Below are 21,839 nucleotides of genomic sequence, written 5' to 3' on the forward strand. Positions count from 1 at the left end.
ATTGGAAGGACTGATGTTGAAGCTGAAACTCCAATACTTTGGCCACTGATGCGAAGGACTGACTCATTTGAAAAGACCTTGATGCTGGGAGAGATTGAGGGCAGGATGAGAAGGGGACGACAGAGGATGAGATGGCATCAGCGACTCAATGGACATGGGTTTGGGTGAACTCTGGGAGTTGGTGATGGACAGGGAGGCCTGGCGTGCTGTGGTTCATGGGGTCGCAAAGAGTCGGACACAACTGAGCGACTGAACTGACTGATATCCTTCTTCCTAAAATCCGTATACCATTCTCCAAATTGTTCATGAGAGACTACTTTCCTTCCTAAAAGGCCTTCCCAATACTTCACATTAGTCTGTTTCTTTCTGTTCATGGAGTTTATTAACAAAATTATTCATTTTTGTACTTTGTTGCTGTTAGTTGCTAAGTCATGTCTAACTCTTCTGTGACCCCATGGACAGCAGCCCACTAGGCTCCTCTGTCCATGAGATTTCCCAGTCAAGAATACTGGAGTGGGCTGCTATTTCCTCCTCAGGAGATCTTCCTGACCCAGGGATCAAACTCAGATCTCCTGCATTGGTATGCTGTGCTTAGTTGCTCAGTTGTGTCTGACTCTTTGTGACCCCATGAACTATAGTCCGCCAGACTCCTCTGTCCACGGGGATTCTCCAGGCAAGAATACTGGAGTGAGTTGCCATGCTCTCCTCCAGGGAATCTTCCCAACCCAGGGATCGAACCCAGGTCTCTTGCATTGCAGGCAGATTCTTTACCATCTGAGCCACCTGGGAAGTCCCAGTATTTTGTTTACATGTGCTCATATTTCTCAAATTACTTATAACTCTTGCCTTCTCATTAAACTAACTTTTAGAAGGTAAGAATTAGGTTATATCCCCTTTTAAAAAACGTGTATAATAGACAGAATAGCTGCTCAGTATTTTTAAAAAAATTACATAGAGATACGTAAAATTAGGTTAGTTATCAATACTAGTCACAAAAAGAAAACAAAGTTTTTTATTTGTAACTTATTAAAAATTTAAATTGTTCTTCAAAAACTAACTTTTGAACCAACAGGAAGAAGTGACTTTGGAAAAATTCTCTTTACTGACTCAGATCTGAGCATGTACATAAGGACTGAAAAATATCCTTACAGATTAGCATTTACAAGTCTTAGCGACGCTCTCTCTTGCAGGTCTTAAAATGAAGAGAAAAGATAATAATAGATGGTAACTCTTAAACACCAGACTAATGGTAGGTAGTATTGTAAGTAAGCACTTTTTCCTAATCTTAACAACAATGCTTTGTGGGTTTATAGATGAAGAAACCAAGGCAGAGAGAGCTTATATAACTCTCCCAAGAACACAGAGATAATAAGGGGTGGAGTTGAGGTATGAACATAGGCAGTGTGACTCAAGAACCTACTTGCACTCTTAATCACCAAGCTACATAGCCTTCCTTAAGAATCACTAACAAGCAAACAGGAGTACTTTGGTTTCTGAGATAAAAATTTCATTAAAAAACAGAGCAGCTGTGTTAAGATGATGTCTGAATACATATAATCTAAAACAATATTAACTTTAAAAATGTATTTTCCTACTTTTTACTTATGTCTAGGGCTTTTAAAATTCATGTTTGTGTAATGAATCATACATTTTATGTTTCCTATTGGTCCTTTTACAGCTGTGAGACCTCAAAATATTTAATAGGGGATATATAATAATATGGAGATTTACAATTTCTAAAAGTAGTTTCTGCATGATTTAAGAAAAACAAATTCAAGACATATAAAATTATCTTTTCTTTATCAGCTGATTCCACAATGCTGGCAGAACACATTAGGACATAGCTTTAACACTAGATAAAACAAATTGTGACATAAATAACAACTTATCTGAGAACAGTGACGCTTGAGTTTAATAGGAAAAAGGGAGTGCATTCAAAAGCAGTTAATATTTGCCAAGAGAACGTGCTGGTCATAGCAAACACCCTCTTCCAATAACACAAAAGAAGACTCTACACATGGACATCAGCAGATGGTCAACACCAAAATCAGACTGATTATATTCTTTGCAGCCAAAGATGGAGAAGCTCTACACAGTCAGCAAAAACAAGACTGGGAGCTGTCTGTGGCTCAGATTATAAACTCCTTGTTGCCAAATTCAGACTTAAATTCAAGAAGGTAGGGAAAACCACTAGATCATTCAGGTATAACCTAAATCAAATCCCTTACGATTATACAGTGGAAGTGAGAAATAGATTAAAGGGATTAGATCTGATACACAGAACGCCTGATGGACTATGGATGGAGATTCGTGACATCGTACAGGAGACAGGGATCAAGACCATCCCCAAGAGAAAGAAATGCAAAAAAGCAAAACGGCCGTCTGAGGAGGCCTTACAAATAGCTGTGAAAAGAAGAGAAGCCAAAACCCAAGGAGAAAAGGAAAGATAAACCCATTTGAAATGCAGAGTTCCAAAGAATAGCAAAGAGAAATAAGAAAGCCTTCCTCAGTGATCAATGCAACGAAATAGAGGAAAATAATAGAATGGGAAAGACTAGAGATCTCTTCAGGAAAATCAGAGATACCAAGGGAACATTTCATGCAAAGATGGGTTCAATAAAGGACAGAAATGGTAGGGACCTAATAGAAGCAGAAGATATTACGAAGAGGTGGCAAGAATACACAGAACTGTACAAAAAAGATCTTCATGACCCGGATAATCAGGATGGTGTGATCACTCACCTAGAGCCAGACATCCTGGAATGTGAAGTCAAGTGGGCCTCAGGAAGCATCACTATGAACAAAGCTAGTGGAGGTGATGGAATTCCAGTTAAGCTATTTCAAATCCTGAAAGATGATGCTGTGAAAGTGCTGCACTCAATATGCCAGCAAATTTGGAAAACTCAGCAGTGGCCACAGGACTGGAAAAGGTCAGTTTTCATCCTAGTCCCAAAGAAAGGCAATGCCAAAGAATGCTCAAACTACCGCACAATTGCACTCATCTCACACGTTAATAAAGTAATGCTCAAAATTCTCCAAGCCAGGCTTCAACAGTATGTGAATTGTGAACTTCCAGATGTTCAAGCTGGATTTAGAAAAGACAGAGGAACCAGAGATCAAATTGCCAACATCTGCTGGATCATCGAAAAAGCAAGAGTTCCAGAAAAACATCTATTTCTGCTTTATTGACTATGCCAAAGCCTTTGACTGTGTGGATCACAATAAACTATGGAAAATTCTGAAGGAGATAGGAATACCAGACCACCTGACCTGCCTCTTGAGAAATCTGTATGCAGGTCAGGAAGCAACAGTTAGAACTGGACATGAACAACAGACTGGTTCCAAATAGGAAAAGGAGTACATCAAGGCTGTATCTTGTCACCCTGCTTAATTAACTTATATGCAGAGGACATCATGAGAAATGCTGGACTGGATGAAGCACAAGCTGGAATCAAGGTTGCTGGGAGAAATATTATGTCATATATGCAGATGACACCACCCTCATGGAGGAAAGCAAAGAAGAACTAAAGAGCCTCTTGATGAAAGTGAAAGAGGAGAGTGAAAAAGTTGGCTTAAAGCTCAACATTCAGAAAACTAAGACTGTGGCATCTGGTCCCATCACTTCATGGAAAATAGATGGGGAAACAGTGGAAACAGTAGCAGACTTTATTTTTGGGGGCTCCAAAATCACTGCAGATGGTGATTGCATCCACAAAATTAAAAGATGCTTGCTCTTTGGAAGAAAAGCTATGACCAACCTAGACAGCATATTAAATAGCAGAGACATTACTTTGCCAACAAAGGTCCGTCTAGTCAAGGCTATGGTTTTTCCAGTAGTCATGTATGGGTGTGAGAGTTGGATTATAAAGAAAGCAGAGCACCGAAGAATTGATGCTTTTGAACTGTGGTGTTGGAGAAGACTCTTGAGAGTCCCTTGCACTCCAAGGAGATCCAACCAGTCCATACTAAAGGAGTTCAGTACTGAGTGTTTATTGGAAGGACTGATGTTGAAGCTGAAACTCTAATACTTTGGCCACCTGATGCGAAGAGCTGACTCATTTGAAAAGACCCTGATGCTGGGAACGATTGAAGGTGGGAGGAGAAGGGGATGACAGAGGATGAGATGGTTGGCTGGCATCACCGACTCAATGGTCATGAGTTTGGGTAAACTCTGGGAGTTGGTGATGCACATGGAGGCCTGGTGTGCTGCAGTCCATGGGGTTGCAGAGTCAGACACGACTGAGAGACTGAACTGAACTCAATACCACATATACTTTAGAAATGAGAAGTCTATCAAGTTCTGTATGATGAAAAAATGATAGTATAGTAACATCCCAGTTAATAATGACAAATGGAAAATGGAGCATATCTTTTTAGGGCGTTAGCAGGCATCTGGGAAAGTTTTTAGAAGACCAAATGAAAATGCTTTAAATATTTAACAGACATTCATACACTGAATTTTTCACTGAAAACCAGCTTTAATGTCAAGGCTGACCTCCTACTGGGGTGTGATCTGAGAGGCAGAGGTCCTTCCACCCAGAATCCAGTTCTGCCACAACACCTAAGTTTCCCACACTAGGCAGACATCCCTTTGGGTTAAACCACTGAAGGTACTTTTGACAGAGTATATCTGTTCTTTGGAAAGAATTATTCACCGTTCATACATCAAGAGCAATAATCCAGTGTATCTATCTTAAAGAATGGTAAGTGTTGATGAGAAGACGGGAAGACAAGGACTCTATAATATAAAATTGCTCACTGTGGCACTGAGCTTAGCTCTTAGGGAATGAATGACATAGGGAAATGGGAATGGCTTACCCCAAGGGCAAAAGTCTCCAAAACAGAGCCTATTTCAAAACTCTGCTTCAACTTGGTTTTAAGCAACTTTATCCAAGAAAGATACAAAAAAAATACTTCAAGCAGATTAAAAAAATAGAAAAAGGCGGCATTAAAAAAGAAAACATTTAAAAATGACTAATATACAGGAAAAAAGGTTTATCTTTTAGATTTATACCTCATATTTTGGTTTGAAATATACACTTAACAAAATATAAAATTCAGATGTTCATAGCCACAGTATGTTATGATCTTTAACTGTAACTCTTAATACCAAACGATCTGAATATTTGGGATGACCAGTAATATAATTATCCTGTTTTGTGCTACTTTCTTACTTCTCTGACATAGAAAGCTTGCCAGTTTGTTGCTTGTAGTTGCTGGTTATTTCATTTCGTACTCTTTGAGCAAGTTCCTCTTCAATACCAAATTCTATTGCTCTGTGTATCACATTCAGCCACCAAGGAGAATTAGAATGAATCTGTAAACAAGAAAATTAATGTCTTTTCAGTACTCACTGTATTTCTATCACTGGAAAGGATTCCGTGAAAAGTTGAAAGGAACAATAAATGCCACTTACAAGAAAATCACAATAGTAGTAGGGAGACAAACAGACATGTTGGCTATACAATGAATGAATACAATATCTGCATATATAATTAAATAGAACACCTATTTCATGATTACTCTAAATGAGTGAGAATTTATTGTACATACATGTATAACAAAGCTGTGCTAAAAAAAAAATAGTTTAAAATTCAGTATTCATTCTATATATCTGAAAAGGTAACAGGTTTCTTTCTCAGCATAATAAAGACTTCATGCTTATCCTCCACTAAATGAACAAGATTCTACTCAATGGATAATCTGTGGTAATTAATGAAATTATATGCCCGAATACTAAATACTTAATGAATTAGGAAGAATAACACATGGTGTAACTGATTAAAACCAAAGAATAAAAATGTATTTTGTGTAGCCTCCTCTTTAAACTTTGCTCTTGACTTCATGAAAGAGAAATTTTAGAATGACAAATGGCACATATTTCATAAGAAAAATACTTATAGTTCTAATATTCCAAACCTTGAAAGATTTTGGAAACATGCATATCTAAGATCAAAAGAAGGCTGTGGAAGTCTACTTTCTTCAAAAGACAACTTGTTATATACCAAGGGTAGAGGAAACCCCATTATACCTTAATAGAAATCAAAGAGAATAAACTCAAAATAGGTGATTTCTCTCTGTATCTGTTCACTCAATCAACAAACACTGCTAACAGCAAATAAACTTTTATTGTGGCCCAGGTACTATATGGGCTTCCTTTGTGGCTCAGCTGTAAAGAATCCGCCTGCAATGCGGGAGACCTGGGTTCGATCCCTGGGTTGGGAAGATCTCCTGGAGAAGGGAAAGGCCACCCACTCCAGTATTCTGGCCGGGAGAATTCCACGGACTGTATAGTCCATGGAGTCGCAAAGAGTCGGACACGAGTGAGCGACCTTCACTTCACTACACTAGGTGCTAAGAATTCCAAGATGATAAGAAAGTTCAAGCTTCTCCCCAGATCAGAACACAAACCAAAAGGTTGTCGTTGTTCAGTGTCACAGTCGTGTCCGATTCCCTGAGACCACACAGACTGCAGCAGACCAGGCCCCTCTGTCCCTCATCATCTCCTGGAGTTTGCCCAAGTTCATGTTCATTGCATCGGTGATGTCGTCCAGCCATCTCATCCTCTGACGCCCTCTTCTCCTGCCCTCAATCTTTCCCAGCATCAGGGACTTGTCCAATGAGTTGTCTGTTTGCATCAGATGACCAAAATACTGGAGCTTCAGCTTCAGCATCAGTCCTTCCAGTGAATATTCAGGGTTGATCTCTCTTAAGATTGACTGGTTTGATCTCCTTGCTGTCCAAGGGACTTTCAGGAGTCTTCTCCAGGACCACAGTTGGAAGGCCTCAATTCTTTGGTGTTCTGCCTTCTTTATGGTCCAGCTTTCACAGTCATATGTGACCACTGGGAAGACCATAGCCTTGACTATATGGGCCTTTGTTGGCAGGGTAATGTCTCTCCTTTTCAACACACTACCTACGTTTGTCATCCCTTTCCTGCCAAGAGGCATTTGTCTTTGATTTCATGGCTGTGGTCACCATCCACAGTGATTTTGAAGCCCAAGAAGAGAAAATCTGTCACTACTTCCACCTTCTCCCCCTCTATTTGCCATGAAATAATGGGGCCGGATGCCATGACCTTAGTTTTTTAACACTTAGTTTTAAGCTGGCTCTTTCACTCTCCTCCTTCACCCTCATCAAGATGCTCTTTAGTTCTTTGCTGTCTGCCATTAGAGTGGTATCATCTGCATATCTGAGGTTGTTGATGTGTCTCCTGCCTATCTTGAGTCCAGCTTGTAACTCATCCGGCCTGCATTTCTCATGATGTGCTCAGCATACAGATTAAAGAAACAGGGTGACAGCAGATAGCCCTGTCATACTCCTTTCTGAATCTTGAACCAATCAGTTGTTCCATACAGGGTTCTAAATGTTGCTTCTTGACCTGCACACAGGTTTCTCAGGAGACAGGTAAGGTGGTCTGGTACACCCATTTCTCTAAGAGCTTTCCACAGTTTGTCATGATCCACACAGTTAAAGGCTTTAGTGTAGTTGATGAAACAGAGATAGATGTTTCTCTGAAATTCCCTTGCTTTCTATATAATCCAGCGAATGTTGGCAATTTGATCTCTAGTTTCTCTTCCTTTTTGAAACCCAGCTGGACATCTGGAAGTTCTTGGTTCACATAATGCTGAAGCCTAGTATGCAAGATTTTAAGCATGACCATACTAGCTTGAGTGCACTAGATGAGTGTAATTGTTTAATGGTTAGCACATTCTTTGGTAGTACCCTTCTTGGGAACTGGGATGAGGACTGACCTTTTCCAGTCCTGTGGCCACTGCTGGGTCTTCCAGATTTTCTGGCATAATGAATGCAAATCCTTGATGGCATCATACTTTAGGGATCTGAATACTTGTTCAGAAATTTCATTGTATCCACTAACTTTATTAATAGCAGCGCTTCTTAAGTCCCACTTGACTTCGCACTCCTGAAGGTCTTCGCACCACCAAAATGTTATGTGGAGACAAACGTAAGTAAGGAAGATTATATACATACCTTTCTCTGGAGATCACGGATAGTCTGCTGCACAGGCAACAAAGCCTGCTGGGCTTCTGCAACCTCTGTGTTACATTTGCTCATATAATGCTCTCGTAGTTGTTTGGCCTGTGTTGAAACAGGAAACAAGTATAAACTTTCACTCTAGTTTAAGAAAATAATCTAGTATGATGTTTCAAGAACAGTGTGCTTATTTTATTTATTTAAATATATTTAATTTAAGCACTGAAGTCAAGTATACTGTAGAGAACATAAAAGCAATGCTAGAAGTTCCTAATATGTATATTGAAGAGAATTTATCTGGAGGACACCTTGACTTACATTTACCTGTAAGTCATATAATATAAGGAATTCGAAGGATTTGCTCTCCAAATTTCTATCTAATTTTTTAACTAAAAAAAGGGGGAGGAGGAAGAGCAGTAACATTTTAAACTATAAGGCAAAGCAGGAATACATTTTAGAACTTCTTGTCTCATTCAGTTATTATAATTCCTTGGAATTACTTCAGTTTAGAACTAATACTTGAGAATATACACTAACACAGGTTTTGTCAACTGAACTGTGTTCTCTCAAAATCTGTATGATGAAGCTCTAACCCCCAATGTGACTATATTTACAGACAGGGTCTTTAAGAAAGTGGTTGAGCAAATGCACATACATGAGATGATAAGGGGAGAGCCCTAATCCAACATGACTAGTGTCCTTAAAAGAAAAGGGAGAGACACTGGGGATGCAAGTGCACAGAGAAAAGGCCATATGAGGACACAGTGAGAAGGCAGCCATCTACCAGCCAAAGAGAGAGTCTTTAGGAGCAGCCAACCCTGATGATACCTTGATATTAGACTTCTAGCCTTCCCTGATGATTAACAGTGTTGAGCATCTTTTCATGTGCATTTGGCCATCTGTATGTCTTCTTTGAAATAATGTCTATTCCTATCCTCTGCCTATTGTTTAATTGTCTGATAAGGGGTTAATATCTAAATCCCTGATAAGAGGTCTAAAGTATATAGACAACACATAAAACTCATATCAAAAAAACAACCTCATTAAAAATGGGCAGAAGACCTGAATATTTTCCCAAAGAAGACATAAAGATGGCTAATAAGGCACATGAAAAGATGCTCAAAACCACTAATTATTAGAGAATATGAATCACAACAGCAATGAGGTTATCACCTCGCACATGTCAGAATGACTATATCAGTTCAGTTCAGTTGCTCAGTCGTGTCCAACTCTTTGAGACTCCATGAATTGCAGCAAGCCAGGCTTCGCTGTCCATCACTAACTCCTGGAGTTTACCCAAACTCAGGTCCATCGAATCAGTGATGCCATCCAGCCATCTCATCCTCTGTCGTCCCCTTCTCCTCCTGCCCCCAATCCTTCCCAGCATCAGGGTCTTTTCAAATGAGTCAACTCTTCGCATGAGGTGGCCAAAGTATTGGAGTTTCAGCTTCAACATCAGTCCTTCCAATGAACACACAGGACTGATCTCCTTTAGGATGGACTGGTTGGATTTCCTTGGAGCCCAAGGGACTCTCAAGAGTCTTCTCCAACACCACAGTTCAAAAGCATCAATTCTTCAGCACTCAGCTTTCTTCACAGTCCAACTCTCACATCCATACATGACTACTAGAAAAACCATAGCCTTGACTAGATAGACCTTTGTTGTCAAAGTAATGTCTCTGCTTTTTAATATGCTGTCTAGGTTGGTCATAACTTTCCTTCCAAGGAGTAAGCGTCTTTTAATTTCATGGCTGCAGTCACCATCTGCAGTGATTTTGGAGCCCAAAACAGTCTGACACTGTTTCCCCATCTATTTGCCAAGAAGTGATGGGACCAGATGCTATGATCTTAGCTTTGTGAATGTTGAGCTTTAAGCCAACTTTTTCACTCTCCTCTTTCACTTTCTTCAAGAGGCTTTTTAATTCCTCTTCACTTTCTGCCATAAGGGTGGTGTCATCCGCATATCTGAGGTTATTGATATTTCTCCCGGCAATCTTGATTCCAGCTTGTGCTTCATCCAGCCCAGCGTTTCTCATGATGTACTCTGCATATAAGTTAAAAAAGCAGGGTGACAATATAGAGCCTTGATGTACTCCTTTTCCTATTTGGAACCAGTCTGTTGTTCCATGTTCAGTTCTAACTGTTGCTTCCTGACCTGCATGCAGGTTTCTCAAGAGGCAGGTCAAGTGGTCTGGTATTCCTATTTCTGGAAGAATTTTCCACAGTTTATTGTGATCCACACAGTCAAAGGCTTTGGCATAGTCAATAAAACAGAAATAGATGTTTTTCTGGAACTCTCTTGCTTTTTCGATGACTATAACAGAAAGTTTACAAATAACAAGTGTTGGGGATAACATGGGAAAAAAAGAACCCTTGCACACTATTGGTGGGAATGTAAACTGGTATAGCTACTAAGGAAAACAGTATGGAGATTCCTTAAAAAAGTAAATATAGTACCATATGACTCAGCAATTCTACTCCTGAGTATATGGACGGAAAAAAAATTGAAACACTAGTTCAAAAAGATACACATTCTCTGATGTTTAGAGTAGCATTATTGACAATTAACTGAGACATGATAAAACCCAAGTGCCCATCAACAGAGATGAATGGATAAAGAAGGTGCTGTAAATATTCATAATGGAATATTATTCAGTTATAATCAAAGAAAGAAATTCTTCCATTTGCAGAAACATAGATGGACCCAGAGAATATCATGCTCAGTGAACAAAGCAGAAAGAGAAACACAAATATTTTATCATATTACTTACACATGGAATCTAAAGAATAAAATGAATATATATGCAAAACATAAACAGACTCATAGAAAACAAACTACTACTGGTTACCACTGGGGAGATGAAAGGGGACAGGGCAAATCAGGGGTATGAGATACAAACTACTACTACATATAAAACAGATGAGCAACAAGCATATATTGTATAGCACAGGGAATTATAGCCATTACCTTGCAATAACTTATAATGAAGTATAATCTATAAAAATACTGAATCATTATGCTGTATACTATATCATAAATTAACTACAGTAGTAGTAGTGCTAGTTGTTCAGTTGTGTCCAACTCTTTGCAGCCCCATGGTCTGTAGTCTCTCTGGTTCCTCTGCCCATGGAATTCTCCAGGCAAGAATATTGGAGCCATTCCCTTCTCCAGGGGATCTTCCCGATCCAGGCACTGAATCTGGGTCTCCCGCACTACAGGCATATTCATTACCATCTGAGCCACCAAGGAAGCCCCATATCAAATCAACCATATTTCAATTAAAAAAACAAGAGACACTGTTCTTTCCCTACTGAATAAGAACTATATAAAAAAGATCTTCCAACCAGTCCATCCTAAAAGAGATCAGTCCTGGGTGTTCATTGGAAGGACTGATGTTGAAGCTGAAACTCCAATACTTTGGACACCTGATGCGAAGAGCTGACTCACTGGAAAAGACCCTGATGCTGGGAAAGATTGAGGGCAGGAGGAGAAGGGGACGACAGAGGATGAGATGGCTGGATGGCATCACTGACTCGATGGACATGGGTTTGGGTGGACTCAGGGAGTTGGTGATGGACAGGGAGGCCTGGTGTGCTGCGGTTCATGGGGTCGCAAAGAGTCGGACACGACTGAGTGACTGAACTGAACTGAAAAAAGATCTTCATGATACAGATAATCACGATGGTGTGATCACTCACCTAGAGCCAGACATCCTGGAATGTGAAGTCAAGTGGGCCTTAGGAAGCACTACTATGAACAAAGCTAGTGGAGGTGATGGAATTCCAGTTGAGTTATTTCAAATCCTGGAAGATGATGCTGTGAAAGTGCTGCACTCAATATGCCAGCAAATTTGGAAAACTCAGCAGTGGCCACAGGACTGGAAAAGGTCAGTTTTCATTCCAAACCAAAGAAAGGCAATGCCAAAGAATGTTCAAACTACTGCTCAATTGCACTCATCTCACACGCTAGTAAAGTAATGCTCAAAATTCTCCAAGCCAGGCTTCAGTAATATGTGAACCGCGAACTTCAAGTGGTATTTCGAAAAGGCAGAAGAACCAGAGATCAAATTGCCAACATCCACTGGATCATCAAAAAAGCAAGAGAGTTCCAGAAAAATATCTGCTTTATTGACTATGCCAAAGCCTTTGACTGTGTGGATCACAACAAACTGGAAAATTCTTCAAGAGATGGAAATACCAGACCACCTGACCTGCCTCCTGAGAAATCTGTAGGCAGGTCAAGAAGCAACCATTAGAACTGGACATGGAACAACAGACTGGTTCCAAATCAGGAAAGGAGTATGTCAAGGCTGCATATTGTTACCCTGGTCATTTAACTTATATGCAGAGTACATCATGAGAAATGCTGGACTGGATGAAGCACAAGCTGGAATCAAGATTGCTGGGAGAAATATCAATAACCTCAGATATGCAGATGACACCACCCTTATGGCAGAAAGTGAAGAAGAACTAAAGAGCCTCTTGACGAAAGTCAAAGAGTAGAGTGAAAAAGTTGGCTTAAAACTCAACATTCAAAAAACTAAGATCATGGCATCTGGTACCATCACTTCATCGGAGAAGGCAATGGCACCCCACTCCAGTACTCTTGCCTGGAAAATCCCATGGATGGAGGAGCCTGGTAGGCTGTAGTCCATGGGGTCGCTAAGAGTCAGACATGACTGAGCGACTTCACTTTCACTTTTCCTGTTCATGCACTGGAGAAGGAAATGGCAACCCACTCCAGTATTCTTGCCTGGAGAATCCCAGGGATGGCGGAGCCTGGTGGGCTGCCGTCTATGGGGTCGCACAGAGTCAGACACGACTGAAGCGACTTAGCAGCACCATCACTTCATGGCAAATAGATGGGGAAAACAGAGGAAATAGTGACAGACTTGAATTTTGGGGGCTCCAAAATCACTACAGATAGTGTCTGCAGCCATGAAATTAAAAGACGCTTGCTTCTTGGAAGCAAAGTTATGACCAAGCAAGACAGCATATTAAAAAGCAGAGACATTACTTTGCCAACAAAGTTCAGTTTAGTCAAAGCTATGGTTTTTCCAGTAGTCATGTATGGTTGTGAGAGTTGGATTATAAAGAAAGCTGAGTGCTGAAGAATTGATGCTTTTGAACTGTGGTGTTGGAGAAGACTCTTGAGAGTCCCTTGGGCTCCAAGGAGATCCAACCAGTCCATCCTAAAGGAAATGAGTCTTGAAAATTCACTGGAAGGACTGATGCTGAAGCTGAAACTCCAGTACTTTGGCCACCCGATGGGAAGAACTGACTCACTGGAAAAGACCGTGATGCTGGAAAAGATTGAAGGCGGGAGGAGAAGGGGACGACAGAGGGTGAGACGGTTGGATGGCATCACTGACTCTATGGACATGAGTTTTAGTAAACTCCAGGAGTTGGTGATGGACAGGGAGGCCTGGTATGCTGCAATCCATGGGGTCGCAAAGAGTAGGACACGACTGAGCTACTGAACTGAACTGAATCTTGGTTCTTTTTTATAAATTAACTGACCATATGTGGGTGGGTTAATTTCTGGGCTCTCTCTGTTCTTTCCCATTGATCTATGTTTCTGCTTTTATATCAACACCATATTCTTTTAAATACTATAGTTTTATAATATAGCTTAAAATCAGGGTGCATAATGCCTACAGCTTTGTTCTTCTTTTTCAAGATGACTTTGGCTATTCAGGATCTTTTCTAGCTCCACACAGATTTTTAGATTGTTTATTCTATTTCTGTGAAAAATAACATTCGAATTTTAATAGGAATTAAACTGAAACTGTATATTGCCTTGGGCAGCATAAACATTTAAGAACATTAATTTTTCCAGTCCATGACTGTGAGAAATGAAACTTCTATTGTTTAAGTTACCTAGTCTGTATTTTGTTATGTGAGTCCTAGAAGATTAACACAAAAAAGATTGAAAAATTGGGGCCCTTTCAACTTCTCAAGACAAAAAAGATCATGTTATTTGGAAGCAATAGAAACACTGAAAAATTTTATTCTTGTAAGTTTCCATTAAGAAACTTAGGAAAATTCACTTTTGTCCATTTAACTTAAATACTTAACTGACTCTTGAAACTATTTTTTGAATGAAGAAAGGGGATGATCAGAGGCTATGTGGGACAGTGGGAGAAAAACTGGAATGACAACTGAACTGGAAATCCCAATGCTTCACTTAGTAGTGGGATAAGCCATAAGAAATTGTCAACACTAGACCACTTCTGACTTACAACAACAGCAATTTCATGAAGTCAACTGAATAGACACATCCCTTTTTACTAGCCATTTCATTTTCCTAGGCTTCAGTTACTTCATCTGCAAAAAGAGGTGGTGGAAGTGAATGATTTCTAGGATTTCATCCAGCTTTGAAATACCAAGGCTTCATATCATGTGAGACTTAGGCAAAAGTGATAAAGTGATTTCCTTGGAAATACATCTACATAGTATGAACCCTCCACCTCATGATGCAATTTTCCTTTTCCTGTCACAACGTTCCAATTAATATCCATTACAATTTCTTGGCTATAATTAGCTAGTCATTAGAACTGTCTACTAATAGATAGGACTGTCTCCCAGACAGCTTCTTGTCAATGAAAGCATTTAACAGAGTGACTTATTACATATAAGGATTAGATGCCTGCACTGGGAATAAAATTTCACTTGAAAATTTTCATACACTTTTTCACTTGATAATTTCATACACTTGATGTTAGATTACTATCTAACTAGATACATACTTACAAAATATTTACATACTTACAAAATATTTACATACTTACTTACAAGTAAGTACATACTTACAAAATCTCATTTTTTATCCTCGTAATTTACATAAAGGCTCCATTTACAGGTTCAGTAGATTTCAAACACATCTACTACTCTTTTGCTTTTAGGTTTGCCATCTTTCTGATCTTTAATGAGGTAAAAATTCACTGGGGAATTGGCATAATAAGTGTATTAAAAATATTTCAAGTCACTGTTTCTAACAAGAGGCAATATTCATTGCAGAGGGAATTTCTTTGAGAGGACATAAGTTACAGTGAAAATTTGAGTTTATTTATTGCTTTAAATAATACATCAAAGGGTGGAAAAAGTACAAAACTTTATTTTTACTAAACTACACCTTTGGCAGATCTGTCATGAAATCAACAAGAATTTCCTTAATTTGTTGTTTATTTACATCCTGTGCTGTTGGCTACCAGCAGCCATGTCTACAAGTAGTTGCCACACAGCTGCAAGATTATCAGAGAAACAAAATAATGTGGAGAGTTGCTATTTTATGCCAACCAAAATCACCACAGCAAAGTTTGGAACATCAAAGCAGCAAGGAAGCATGATTACCTTTTGATTTCCTAGGAAGTATCAATTAGATGGAACATGAAGTCTTTTCTAGACAGAACGAAAAAAAAAAATTACCTCTTCCTCAAGTCTGCCATCTCTCAGGGTAGGAGGTATCCCTGGGTGCTTGGCTGTCAACAATTCCATCAAGTTATGGGTAGCATGAAGTCTCTACAAACACACAAAAGGCAGCAATTATGACAGCCAATGCAGTGGACTCTAAGGGGAGAATCTACTATCACTGAGGCATACAGAACACTAACAATGCATTTAAGACCAAATCACCGAATTTTTTTCCTTTAAGAATAACTTGAATACCAACTTTCTTCAGAGTCAGTTTCACTGTAATTATCTTAATTCATAATGATGTAAATTTTCAGTTAAAATATATGGTCTTATGAAACATGCCTATGTTATTTATTTAACAGAGTATGTTATATAGGTAACTTCTTCTCTTATACATGCACTTGTCTATATGTGGAAATATGGATATGTCCAGTAAAGCAGAAAGGCTGACTACACAGACTTGATTCCTCTTCTCCTGGAAAATTAGTCTGGATGAGCCTAGCAATTTATGATATTATAAAACCAAAGATAATGAAATACATAAGAAAACAGGGCTGTGGTCTGGATCTGTTGAATTTAAGGGCTGAAAAGAGAAGGGGCTGGAGGTGAAGATGGTGTAGAATAAAGGAGAAAACTCCATCTTAAATCTCTGTATTAAATATTAATATAAGCCAGGCATCTCACTGTGATATTGAGTCTGTGATTGTATTGAGGCTTCTGCTGCATTCTGCACAAGCTGGTGGAATGGACTGGGAGGAACACTTGTCTCTCTCTGTTCCCTTACACATTTTAAACCAACAGAGTAGAGTGGCTAATTTGACTGGACAAAGTTATACATTCGGTGGGTCAGGCTTGGTCAGCAGGTGAGGTTACTGTGACTCAAAGCAAGAACCAGGCTGACTGATGGCTTACTCTTCACTCGTGAACTCAGGCACACTGGACTTACCTGCCCACTTTTGTTTCCTTTATTCAGGAGCACAGTATGTTGCACTTTCTCCTTCTCGCATAAGGTAAACACATTTGCTTAAGGTCCAAAACCTTCTGTAATCCTCATCCACGCATACATAGTATAAGGATACTAGTATTTTTCTCTCCTCTTCCCTCTCCCCCATACATTCCTAATAACACCTGCTCAGACATAGGTGAATATGTAGGTTCCAAAGTCTAGGTTCTCAACAGTAAAAAAAGAAGCCTCACGTGGAACTCAAGCCTAAACTTACCAGGATTCATAAAAGGGACCTTATTTATTGTTTAGCTGGAGAGTTTTGTCTATATGATCCACTGATAGAATCAAGAAGAAGAGGATATTTCACACTTAAGTGTTATAATTCAAATATCCAAATCTCCCTAAAATACCTCCAAAAACTAAATTCGAAGACCACTGGATAACTAATATTACTTAGCTCCACTGCTGAGTGTAACTCAATTTCTTTTTTTGCTGAATATCAGGTAAATAAATCTGCTGATGTAAATATGCAAAAGTGATAAAACTGATGCCATTCTTTGAAATACGAATGTTTTGAGCTGCTTTTCTAATGTAGGTTAGGCTTATCTAGTCAGCCTTGTGGCCAATACTGGCCTAAGTAGACAGAATATTAGTGATTCTCAAACTTCTGGGTCTATACAAAAAGACATCCTGGGTGCTTGTTAAGAAAACATGAATTCTAAGCTTTATCCCCAGTGATTGTGACTCACTCCACTTGTTACCTTTCGTCCTCTTAAATATTCAGAAAATTTATTTTACAAAGATCAAATAGTTTGAAACTGTTTAGTTTTACTTACTTGCAATGAATCCGTTTTGAGTTTTTCCTTGTGTTCCTCAGATGAACGCAACACTTCTCTGTATAGTTCTGCTGCCAAGGCATAGTCACCTGGATAATCAAAATATGTTTAAAGAATAACAAAATCACATATTTAGCTCTCAAAGTCATCTAAAAACACCTACTGTAAAAATACAGCATTGATTAGAACTCCCTAATTTATTTTTTATGAAAAGGAAGTTGAGTTGGTATTAATATGACTGCCCAGTAAAAAAAGTTGATGATAGCACCCTTTCTTGGGGGTTAAAATTTCACATAAATAGAACACCAAACAAATACAATGTTTTAAAATTATGCTAAAAAACAAACTCTGTATTAACTTTTAAACTAATGTTTTCTTCCTGTTGCAGTTAATGACTACCAAGCAGTAGTCATTAGGATGTTTGAAATTAAGGACAAATTTACGGTACTTACATGTGTTTATAAACAAATATTCAAAACACTATGACCAATGTACACATACTTCTCAGAAAAATAATGCACTCTTCTTGATAGGTATTGTTTCTGTTGGTATTAGGCTAGAATGATTTACAGTTTATCATTACATTTCAAAAATTTAGAATTCTTTCTATTTCTGGTCATATAATTTACAGTTAGTTTAAGAGATTTATGCTTTTTTTGTTATAACTAAAAAGTAGCTCATTCAAATAAAGTCATAAAAAAGTATAAAAGCACAAGCTGACAAACTATGGCCCATGGGTCTTATCTGACTGTATTTTTGTAGGGTCTACACACTAAGAATTTTTTTTTACATTTTTAATAGTTGAAATAAAAACCAAGATAATACTATTTTGTGACATGTGAAAATGACATGACATTAAATCTCAGGGTCCATGAATAAAGTTTTAGTGGAACTCAGTCAGGCGGACTTTACGTACTATCTGTGGCTGCTTTTGTATTACAACAGCTGAATAGTTGTCAAAAATCTTATGGTTCCCAAAGCCTAAAATATTTACTACCTGATTCTTTCAGAGAGTTTCATTAGACTTCAGTGAAGGAGAGGTGAAACATTTTTAATGGCTCTGAATAATGGAACCTATCTTATTTGCTGCCTGGGGAAAAACTCGAAACCAGTAATTTATACATACAATTAAAATAAAGTCTAACAGTGGCAAAATCATGAAACACAAGGGAGAAAAAGATAAGAGATGTTCTAGTTTCAGTTTGCTGAGGAAAAAGCTTTTATCCTGATCGTTGCATACACTTGCTTATTTTAAACTTTAAACTAGTTTCATTAATATCATGGATTTAGAATTTTGCTCATGGACATAATGAATATTCCACATATATATATACATGTGCCAGGTGGTTCAGATGGTCAAGAATCTGCCCTCAATGCGGAAGATCCGGGTTTGATCCCTGAGTCAGGAAGATCCCCTGGAGAAGGGAATGGCAACCCACTCTAGGATTCTTGCCTGGAGAATTCCATGCATTCCACGGGGATGCAAAGAGTCAGAAACAACTGAGTGACTAACACATACTCTCTCTGTTAAAGCTGATTCCATATATGTATATTTTATTGTGGTAAAGTATACATAAAATAAAATTTACCATTTAAACCATTTTTAAAAGAGTGCAGTCCAACATCATTAAGTACATTCATATTGTTGCACAAAACACTTGCTTTTATACCACTGCTTTATATCTAGTTTTACCAGTTATTTAATATAAAGCTTTCTAAAGCACACATTTTCACAGTACTTGACAAGTCATCTAATCTCTATTCATTTTTATAAAGTAGATTATTTTCACAATAATAAAGTTGCATTATAATGTAGGAGTAACACAATTATCTTCACACAATAAGCTCTCTTTAGCTTTTCAAAAGACATATGGATTCTATTAATATTTATACTGTCATTTATAAAGAATAATCATTTAACAATTTTCTCTTCATAATTATTATACTTTTTAAAGGAGGTACAATGACTAGACTACAATAAAAGCAGATGAAACTGAGCTATTCATTATAATATGTTTTCTTTTCACTGCTTAGTAAAAAAAAAAGATTTTTTATAGTGAAAAAAATTTTTATGTCTGGGAAAGACATAAAAATATCCATATTCAATAAGCTATGCAAATATAAGTCAAATATGGAAATACCCATTCTTTGCCACTTGATGGCACTAAACATAGTAACAACTAGATAAATTGTACTGGTTTGATATTGCCAAACTAATTTTTTCCAAAAAAACACTGTAGAAATGAAGAATGTATGTGATGATCAGGAAAAAAAGCTTTTTTTCTCAGAAAACTGAACCTAAAACACTTCTGTATTATATATGTGTGTGTGTGTGTTTATCTACATGTATACATGTATGTATATATGTACATATATACACACATATATATACAAATATATATACATATATATTCCATGTATATAGTACACAAAATTGAAATAACATCATGTTTTTAACACCATAACCAGTGAGGACCTTAAAATATACACTGTATATCATATATATGTGTATTTGCACATAATATGTGAATCCCTTTAGAGTTTGATATTAATTTTAGATTTCATTTAGAAGTCATATTTTTACTATCTGATCTCTAATATTAGAAGAGTTTAAATTATATGTTAAATATGTAATGTTATTTTTAAAAATGTATATTGTTTAATATACTACTATGAATTAAACTAGAAACTAAGAGTAGTCAATCCCCCACAGTTAGGTTTATAATTACAATTAAATGAGAATAGACATACCACTTATTAATGGACTTTCCAATAGGAATTCTTAACAATCAGCAATAGTTTCCAACCACAGACAAATAACTATGGTGAGAATGCAGTGGAAACTACCTGAAAAGAGCAGCAATGCACCTTCTGCCACATCATTGCATGGTATTTTGCCACACAGAAGCCAGCCACACGCTGATCCTGTTAGAGTACTACAGTGTTTGGACAATGATCAGATGAATAACCTTCCCCCTAATTCCCATATTGTGCATAATTTCACAGTAGGGGAAAAGAGACAAGTCTGACAAGGAGACTGGAAGAAAGGCCAAGTGAAGAAATTCATTTACTGTCTAAGCTTCTGAGTCATAACAACACAGAATAAAATGAGAAATGCAGTTCATAATCAAGTTGGGAAATCTGAAATTTATTATTGTAATCATTTACAAGTGACATATCACTCAACATCAGAAATTTTTGATGGTGAATTGCAACCTACTATATAGTGTAATACTGAGGTTTACAAATGCCTATTTGATAAAGAAGAGGACATAGTATAACAAAAAAAATTAAATATCTGATGTGAAGTCAAGAGATCCAGGGCAAATTCTTTGTCACTTTCTAGCTGTAATCTTGAGAAAGCAACTAAGCCTTCTGAACCTATTTTCTCAAATCAAATAGGGATGGTAATGACTAAACTATTGGGCAATTATGAGGATAAAACAGAATATATATATAATAGTATTATATATACTATAAAATGCTTATAGGAAAATGATAACTTTTCAGATACGAGGCTAGATTGACACTTATTTTACTGCATTATTTTTTGTACCTAAATCATAGCCAGCACACAGCAAGTACTTGAATATTTGTTGGGAGATTGAACTTACAAGTGATACTACTTTGTAAGTCAATGACCAACATTCACTTGAATGTTTCACAATTAAACCATTCTATTTCTAGGCATTTTGGTTGTTTCAGTTGTTCATTATTTTGGTTGTTTCGATTGTTCAACAAAAGAACTTCTAAAAGTGGAAATGTTTGGTGAAGGCATATTGAAACTTTTTTTTTTTGGAAATGTTCTGTATAACTGCTCTCCATTAAGTTGGACCTACTAAATTATGATTAATACTGTGTGAAAGTGTCTTTCTGGGGAGACTTTGATTTACATTATAACTAATCTTCCTCATTAAGTATTTAGAAGAATCGAAGATAACAAAGCATCACCTTCTACCTTTAATGATGTGGATGCCTGCTAAGCCATTGAGGGCACAGACCAGCTGCCGATGTGCCTCTTCACATTCAGTGCCACACTTCTTCTGCAGGGATGTCAGCAGTTCCTCCATTGTCATGGTGCTAAAAGAAAAGGCAGGTTGTTCAGAACTAGAAAGAAGATTCCAAGTGAGAGAATAATATCACATAAGATCAAGAGTACCAGTCTCATACAGAGTCTTTGTGATCCTTGATATCTGTTTACCTCCATTTTCATCACTATCATTATTAGTTTACTATTTTAGCAAGCCTTCTTTTGAAACTCTCATTCTTTAACTTTTTCTCATTTCAGTCAATGGAGAGCAGAACTAGAAAAATCTTCCTAAAGTGCAAAGTGGTGGCTGTGGTGGTGAAGTCGCTCAGTCGTGTCTGACTCTTGCAACCCCAAGGACTGTAGCCCGCCAGGCTCCTCTGTCCATGGACTTCTCCAGGCAAGAATACTGGAGTGGGCAGTCATTCCATTCTCCAGGGTATCTTCCCAACCCAGGGACTGAAGGCAGGTCTCCTGCATTGCAGGCAAATTCTTAACTGTCTGAGCTACCAAGGAAGCCCTGCAGCAATTCATATTTACCTCTTGTGAAATACATCATGTTTTCTTTTACATTATAGAGATCTATCAACTTTTGTCTGATGGCTCAGATGGCAAAGAA

The 21,839-nt window shown here is 37.9% G+C and overlaps 1 protein-coding gene across 19 annotated transcripts in view; it reads right to left on the reverse strand.

The window, feature by feature from the left end:
• SHPRH (SNF2 histone linker PHD RING helicase) overlaps positions 1-21,839 on the reverse strand; it is an 84,842-nt gene that overhangs the window by 30,430 nt on the left and 32,573 nt on the right. For 18 of the 19 annotated variants that reach the window (XR_014065348.1, XR_014065344.1, XR_014065345.1 and 15 more), the window contains 5 exons: positions 21,152-21,273; positions 17,194-17,282; positions 15,424-15,516; positions 7,993-8,100; positions 5,175-5,317 (listed from right to left, as the gene is read on the reverse strand). Coding sequence is in view for 12 of the 19 variants with exons in the window: in XM_081529868.1 (XP_081385994.1) it covers positions 5,175-5,317; positions 7,993-8,100; positions 15,424-15,516; positions 17,194-17,282; positions 21,152-21,273 (555 nt within the window). In the remaining 7 variants the exon portion in view is untranslated. Of the gene's footprint in view, positions 1-5,174; positions 5,318-7,992; positions 8,101-15,423; positions 15,517-17,193; positions 17,283-21,151; positions 21,301-21,839 lie in introns of all 19 variants that reach the window. The other variant, XM_081529869.1, reaches the window with a different exon arrangement.

The sequence above is a fragment of the Giraffa tippelskirchi genome, chromosome 9 (assembly GCF_054371585.1).
Source record: "Giraffa tippelskirchi isolate mGirTip1 chromosome 9, T2T-mGirTip1v1.2.pri, whole genome shotgun sequence".
Taxonomy (NCBI): domain Eukaryota; kingdom Metazoa; phylum Chordata; class Mammalia; order Artiodactyla; family Giraffidae; genus Giraffa; species Giraffa tippelskirchi.